General features: G+C 34.2%; 1 protein-coding gene across 1 annotated transcript; it reads left to right on the plus strand.

The window, feature by feature from the left end:
- Nucleotides 1-6,930: 6,930 nt before the first annotated feature.
- On the plus strand, nt 6,931-8,596 carry LOC121392352. Its single transcript, XM_041523592.1, has 2 exons — nt 6,931-7,065; nt 7,853-8,596. Exons 1-2 carry the CDS (start codon nt 6,931-6,933, stop codon nt 8,594-8,596), a joined length of 879 nt encoding a protein of 292 aa, XP_041379526.1.
- The last annotated feature ends 254 nt before the right edge of the window (nt 8,597-8,850 follow it).

Here is an 8,850-nt window from a genome sequence, read left to right on the forward strand (position 1 = left end):
GCATTGCCATGTTATAAAGAATGTTCAATAATGTCCAAACAGCTGTCAATATCGCATTTCCTTGTTACTTCTTGTATTTTAACTAAAATAATTATTGACCTACTCCTCTTACAATGTCAACTATGATTATAGTAAGAGAGGGTCACAACCCAGACATCAAAGCTGTGTCAGAATTACTTACCTCCACCCTAAATTACTCCTTTCTTCTCTTAACTTTGATATCATTACATACACATTCAATGTTGAGTATATTGAAATAAAGATATCTAAGAATGACCAGTCAATATTAACACATTTATACACAACGTCTACTACCTTCCACACCTAGATTCCAGTCATATCTGTCGTAAGGTCAAAGCTCTTTATCGATTGGTGAATTGTAATTGGAGACTGTTAACTTCTTTATTTATTGTGTGTGGCTCATGTTTATTCAATTGGTGCTGTATTGCTAATAAGATAATTGAATTAATACGAATCCAATGTTTGTATTGGATGTTATAAAAGTGTTCAGATGTGACTGTCTTATTGAGCTTGCTTGCCCACATGTGGAGTTATAAAGAAATGTACATGGGAAATGAATGAATGGATAATGTACAGACAAATGATGAATAGTTAGAGAATGTATAGATGAATGAATCACTTGAATGAAGATGTGGTGACATAAAATATGATTGATATGACATTGTTATGAATTGTTCTAATTTCATATTAGATCATTGCATGGTGTAGTCCTGTTAGCAACAAGAGATATTATGTTAATGAACAATTGTCTCATCATATAATCACTATGACAACACAGTAACAGTATCAATACATTATATAAATACATTTTAATGTCGCATAAACTATTATATTTTAAAAAATACCTCTATTATTATATTACTAAAGTGATGTTATCATTGGAGTTGTGTCATTACTTCCTTATTAGGTTATCCTTATCATGTAACTACCTGGGTAGAAATAACTTGAGAATTGAGTAATTTTCATATAAATCACTTTCATCTACATAACATCTATATATAATACAGCTCACATTAAACGAAATACAGAATAAACCATTCCTTTGAAAATATCTATGAAGACTTTCATACTTTAAATCTTTGTAATCTTTGTATCTACCCACACAAATATTTACATAATGCTACACATCAAAGTCTAGACTTTCTCCATATTATAATAACTTCTATAGTGGACAATGTTCTACTGTTATAAAATCTCTTAAAGAATTAGAATATTACGACTCAATGTGTGAGAGTTTATAGTTATTTATATGACAAAATTACTATTAAAATCACTACAGAATAATTCCTAATTATTGTTATATTTCATAGTTTTCTTCCAAAAACTCTCAAGCATGTCTACAAGCCAAAGTTATTTATTACCAAGTTGTCCTACATAAACTGTACAGTCTGTTCTATTGAAGATCAATTGTATCAATACTTACATTGTTAATTAACAAAAGACTGTCAATAAAAATTGACAGATATAATTCTGGACATTTTGACATGATTTTTAATGTACACCAGCCCATAGGCTTTGAAAGGTGTTGGAAGTTGCATTGTAGGTTGATAATAATGACAAAACAATAATTATAAACACATTAATAACTTATTATAAACATAGACTAATATAATCTGTTGAACTAGACAACACATTAATTATGAATGCTATAAGGTCCCACCTAATGTCCTTCGTGGTCTGTTAACTTTGAGGTAACTAATGGCAATGACTGCATGCATGGTATTGATATGAGGGTTATACTCCAAATACTCCAACAAAGATTATTTTAATTAATAAATGTCTTTAAAATATCAGATTATATATATTAATAGCTTAGGTTTATCCAGAAATCAAAAGAAGGAAGATCTGATCCTCTGGGTTCTTGCTATTACTTGTATTAATTTGTGATTGTGTGTGACATCAGCCAGACATATATAAAGCAATCGACTTTTTATTGTAAAATATTGTATAATTATTAAGTCAAATAAAATAAATGAAAATTATATATATATATATATATATATTATTGTCCAATATGTTCTGTCTTTATATCTGTAGTCTTGTAGTTCTGTCTGTTCTTCACAATCCTTCCCTTGTTCATGCTTATCCCATGATGTCCCTATTTACCTATTGAATGTATGGATACATTTAGTGTACTACTTAGTGGTATGGACTTCTTTCATTGGCACAGGCCTGCTATTGTAATGATAAAGCAAATTGTAGTACTACAATTAATTAAGGTAACTTATATGTTTTTCTCTAGGAGTTATACCTAACATCCAATACCTTTGAAAGATTCATCTGATGACAAAACATAACTAGTATCTTAGATGTACATATTTATTGAAATATCAAAATTAATTCTTACCTTCAATTTGATATTCTCTTTTCTTCCACATCAGTTCTTGGATGTTTTCAATATACCCAGTTCTTATTAGAGCAACAACCACCTTCCCCAGGCCAGGAGCTATCATAACAATGCTTTAGCCAGTACTCACACACCTTTCACTTATATATGGTATCATATGGTACCCCTCATGCTCTTGTTCAATTTAAATAAGTACATCTACTGGTACTTTCAATCCCATCCCAAGTAGGAAAGAGTATAGACTGATATAACTTAACTCAACATGTAAGTCGTAGGTTTTTTAAATGTAGACTTACTTACCTATTGTGTGAAACAATACAATAAGGTCATGCATATGGACTTATGATATAATGCTATATATACCTATAATATTTATATATATAAATATTATAGGTATCATTACATAAGACCACAATACCATAAATTATTGTCTATAAATATGTTCACTTTCACAATTTCAATGTATTTTTGTGTGTGACTTTAGAGATCAACAAATGAATTTAAATCACACCATTAACTGATAACACATATAGCAACCAATGGAATTTACTAAGACTAACCACAAGTGTTACAATGATGGGTATAACTGATAATACCTGCTTCAGACTATATTTTTCTAGCCATATAATCATCCACAGATACCCCTACTAAATATACACTCTTTGTATCTCTAGTCTGTCTTTTTTTATAAAGTCAGTATTTTGCAAAGCATTACAGAATGCAAATATAAATAAATTGTTATAGAATTGATTAAATAGGAAATGATGTCATATGAGCATAATCAGTCCATGAACTACCCAAAAGATGATGAAAAGTCTTGAGCTTCAATACAAACCACAACTATCATCATTCCTCTAGAAAATGTTCATTTGTATTAAAAGAGTGAAAGACCTCAAGTATCTATCAAATTTGATTTTATATATTTTCTGTATGATTTATGTGTATTTGGTTACATATAATACATAGAAATAACTTACAATCACTAATGTATTCAATGTCAATGACAAAAATCAGGTACATAAAAATCCTGTAAATAATAATTGATTTCTTAACACGTTATTACATAAAAATGTGTACAATCACGTGACACATAATCAGATAATTTATGTGAGCCTACAACATGTATAATTTAGTCACAAGTGCTTCCATAATTTCTTCTGTGTTTTAGATTCAACAAATTGATACAACTATGACCTCAAGCAAACCACACAGTAACTAACTTTAACAAAAGTATTACTGTTGTATGTTAATGCCTTACTTTATAATCAGTAGGATTTTCTCACTGTAGATGTTTTTATTGTTCAAAATATATGCTAGGACTTTTGTATTTTAAACACAAAATCAGTGAATGCTGTGAATGTTAACATCGGACTTTTTGAACTATAAACCTAGCAGACAAATTATAGATTGTTAAAATACTAGCAGAAGCTTCAAATTTAACTTTCATTAATGAGATGTGTGGTGATTACAATCTAGAAAATATAATTGCTGTATTGTGCAGTCTCTTACATGATAAAACATAACAATACATGTTGTATTTCCACATCTTTACAGCAAGTTCCTTGTGGCCACTGTTGTCAACAGCAGTGATCACCTCCTTCCAAATATTCTGTTTTTCCTGATGTTTCATAACTCTGTCTAAGCCAGTAATCCAGATAACTATTTTGGTTCTATTGGTATGTAACTGATAATCACTTCTATAGAGATCCTCTATGAAGATATCTAATTGTTATCCAGGGAAGGGTAGATCATCAATGAACACATCAACATATCTTAACAAACTGTGGGAGTAGAACTGATTGATCTACATGTATATAGATGTAATAAAAAAAGATATTATATTTTAGGAAATTAATACTTGTAGTGTCATTAGGAACATTTTTACGTACTTATGTGACTGATAATGATAACTGTATCTTTCAAGGGAGATAAATGATAACACTGTATTGCATAAGCTGATGAGAACTTCATAATTGCAAGATTTCTAATTAGATCATTTGAGGTGAGGCAAGAATGAGTTATTGTGTGCTGTAGTAATTTCCTGATAGCTATTATATGACTTGTGATATCAGTGAAAATAGAGTCTCTCACATCGTGGGTCACATGGTTTCATCCAGTTCATCTACTTCCCCCAATCTAGTGGTCTTATCTCTTCTAATACGTTGTCCAGTTCAGAGTTTGTAATGTAATCTATAAAGTAAATTTAACATTACAAATAATAATTGCTATACTTTACATATAAATTTAAAGTGGCTAGTAGTCTGGCAACTGGACAACTATTTATAACATGTCAAACAATCAGGTAATGGTAGAATATGGACACAAATAGTGAGGATTGTGTATGTACACACACTTATTTCTTTGTTATAATATTTTTAAAATGATCTATGCAGAGCAGTGTTTTATGGGATAGAGATTAATTGTGGCATATCTAAACCTATTCTCACTAGGCTCGAGGATCATAATTGAATTGTGTCAATGCTCACTCAGGTCATAAATAACTGTTTTTCCTTTTTGATTGAAATATTTTAATATTACCTTTGTTTGGTGCTTAGAATGTCTAGAGATGCAAATGCCACAATTTCAACACTCTGATAGAGATCACACAAGTAGAGATGAAGAAAATCAATGCAAAACAAACTGATCATGCCATTATGAATAATTAATTAGGTAAAAACAGTTACCATGTGCTTTGAGTACCATTTTAGGCCCTACCATCACTTCTACTCTGCCTATACCACTAAAGGTGTATGACATTATACTTATATTTATATATCTGCATGATATTTGATGGGTCAATAAGCATGACAAACCTGCCAACTATTGACTAGTAAAAGACTATTGCTAGACAACCACATGCTATATTATGGAGTGATAGTAGCTAGTTAGTATGAATCTCTTGATAAATTATATCAGATATATCATAGTTCATCAATCTATATGTGTTATATAACCCTATCAACTTGCATTTTGTAAAGGGTATCACCCTTTAGCCTATAGCCTTCGGGCATTATCTTTTATACAAATTCTCTTGTTGACAGGTTTATAAAACACATATAGACCCCTAAGCTGTGCTATATAATATACATAAGTTATAGTTATACTATGGACAGGCAAGGTTTGGGTGGGTAGGATATGTTGAGACAAAAGACTTTCCAACAGTGATAAGTTAACCACACTATTCCCAAATCACCTAACTGAGCATGTGCAGAGAACACTGATGGCAGATTTTCCTATTGGACACGTCAAGTTAATTATTATAGTTATCACCTTATTATTACCTTATTATTAGTTTTAAAAAAGCACATGTTTTTTGTTGTTGAAATAAAGTAAAAGAATCTGTTCTAATCAAGGGGAATACGATCCCTCCATTGGTCCACCGAACCGGATACCTATTGTTGTTCTCGATATTGTTCAATAACCTCTAGTATTAGTGAGTTTGATGGCGGATCGGTCCACCCTCAAGAGAAGAAGAGGAGTGTCACGTGCCTCCATTACACACCTGACCATCAAAGTTAGGGAAGCTGAAGCAAGGAAAGACGATCTGGGAATCGCCGATCTGTCGAAAAAACTAAAGGAAAAGCTGGAGTCATTGGATTCAGACTTCAGGAACCACCATTTTCCAATCAAAGATCTACTTGAAGAATAAAGTGATCTGGAGCATGAACAAACTATTCTCGACCAACATGATGATGAGGTCCTCAATTTAACTACTCGGCTAGATGTGCTAGTCGATACATTTCCTCGACACAAATCAAGAATGTTATCTATAACAACAACAGCTTGGAGGAGACTAGAACACTTGTATAAAAGTTTCACTAAGGTTAGTAATGCTGTTGGTGAACTGGCTGAGACTGATGATGTTTGTATGATCTGTTTGCATGATGAGCATTGAACAAGTTCAAATGTGAACTAGAGGATATCAGTAAATCTATTTTAAGTTCTGATGAAGCCAAAGATGAAACATTGTCTCGTCAGCAAACAGAAATCAAGAAACAGTTGTTTAGCTGTTCGTTAACTGTGAAACGTCTTTTAGAGAGTCATAATCATTCTACCACGTCTCGTCAGCAAACAGAAATCGAGAAACAGTTGTTTTGCTGTTCGTTAACTGTGAAACGTCTTTTAGAGAGTCATAATCATTCTACCACATCTACTTCGTCGTCTTCGAGTGAATAGGTGTAGCTACCAAAATTAGAATGTCCCAAGTTTTGATGTTAATATCTTCAATTAGAAGATGTTTTAGGACCAGAAACTTGTCTACTTTCAACAATCGCTGAGAGATGGTCCAGCTAAACATTCCATAGAAGGGCTTTCTCAATCTGGTGAATGCTATTCTGAAGCTGTTGACGGTTTGAAATCTTGATATGACGACAAGGACTAATTCACCAGACCCATATGCATATGATATTAGAAGCCCCTTCGTTGAAGAATGGTGATGGTAAGGAACTACGCAAACTGCATGATAGTGTGCAACAACATATTTGAGCACTAAAGGCAATGTACTGTGAGCCTTCAGGCCCATTTATCACTTCTGTTGTTGAACTCAAGTTGAACATACGACTATGTTTGAATGGCAGAAGCATAGTCAAGATGCTACCAATGTGCCACACTTCCAGGATCAATTAGACTTCATGCATCTTCGTGCACAAGCGTCTGAAACTTCTAGTTCAGAGAACAGAAAACCATCAAAGGATGAGGTCAGAAAAAATTTTCAATCCAGTAAGGAAGATACTTCATTCGCTACCAACACCGACACCTTTGAGATCCAAGTGTGTGTACTGTGTAAACCAGAAAGACATCTCTTATTCAATTGTAAACAAGTTCAAGAAGTTGCCTCATGACGGGAAGCTATCTATCCTAAAAACTCACAAGCTATGTCATAAACTGTCTGCGAGCTGGTCACTACGCTCAACATTGTAAATCTATTCATTGTTGCCAAAAGTGTCATGGTCAGCACCACACTCTATTACACATTGAACAAATTACTAACACCTGCTCCAGGCAAGAACAGCTAGGTCAAGTCACCACTCATGCAACCACAGGCACCAAGTCTTAATTGCTGTTGATGACCTGTCGTCATCAACAGCAATTAAGACTTCGCGCAATCGACTGGCGCAATCAACTGGTCCATTCCATTATTTGATTCAGGATTTGTTCATTTCTGATCGATTGTCTCAAAGTTTGTACCTTCCTCAGTCTCATCATAAAACAAAGATCATAAGTGTTGGTGGACTCACTCACAACTCACCCATGAAGTCTGTTACCAGTTTTCAAGTCTCACGTATTCAATCACCTAACAAAAGGATCAATATTACGGCAGTACTTGTTCCAAAAGTAACGTGTGATATTCCTCGTTATCACATTTGATAGTTCTTGGGATCATTTATCAGACCTTGAACTAGCTGACCCTGAATTCGGGACACCAGGACGAATCGATATGCTCTTGGGTGTTAACGTGTTCATTGAAGTACTGTTGCATGGCAGTGGGTGGGTCCACCTAGTTCTCCCTCAGCTATTGAAACCAAACTTGGTTGGATTATCGCTGGCGCAACCGACACCCAAAACACAGAAGTAATGTCGCGCCATACCGAAGCCACATCAGATGACATCCTAAAGAGATTTTGGGAAGTTGAAGAACCTCCCAATCAAGTGGACTCAGTTTACTGGTCAAAAAAAAAATGCATGGTAGTTGATCATTTTCAAACTCAGCACAGTCATTCCTCGATTGAACGATTTGTCATTCCATTGCCACGAAGAGTAAATGCATCCACTATTGGAGAGTTCAGATCCCAAGTAATACGAAGGTTTGTGTACATTGAAAGATTGTTGTCATCGAAGGGACTGTCTGGTCAGTTCAACGATGTAATACGTGAGTACTTTGATATGGGTCACGCTGAACCTGTTCTTGAAAGTGACTTTAAAAAATCAGCATATCAAGTATTCTACCTCCCAATCCAGATTGTACAAAGGGATTCGAGTACAACCACCAAGATCAGAGTGGTGTTTGACACATTTGCTAAGTCATCAACCAGGGTCTCACTGAATGACACGTTACTTGTTGCCCCAATGGTGCATTCTCCACTAATTGATTTTTTGCTCAGGTTTCGTTCTCATAGAGTTGCTTTGACAACAGATGTCAGGCAAATGTATCGTGCTATAGAGCTAACAGAGTCTGATCGTGACTACCACAGGTTTGTGTGGCGAAGCCATCCTAACGAGCCTATCTGAGAATACTGAATGACTCAGGCAACATTTGGAGTGTCTGCCTCTCCATTTGCAGCTAATATGGCTGTAATACAGAACGCAATTGATCATGCCTCTGAGTTTCCATTGGCTTTTGAAGCTGTATTCAATTCATTCTACGTAGGTGACGGTTTGATTGGTGCTGGCTCCAAAGATGAAGTCATTATACTTCAGAAGCAGTGACAAGATCTATTTGCCAAAGGAGGATTTCTATTGAGAAAGTGGAATTCCAACATTGC

The sequence above is a fragment of the Gigantopelta aegis genome, unplaced genomic scaffold (assembly GCF_016097555.1).
Source record: "Gigantopelta aegis isolate Gae_Host unplaced genomic scaffold, Gae_host_genome ctg3630_pilon_pilon, whole genome shotgun sequence".
NCBI classification, from domain to species: domain Eukaryota; kingdom Metazoa; phylum Mollusca; class Gastropoda; order Neomphalida; family Peltospiridae; genus Gigantopelta; species Gigantopelta aegis.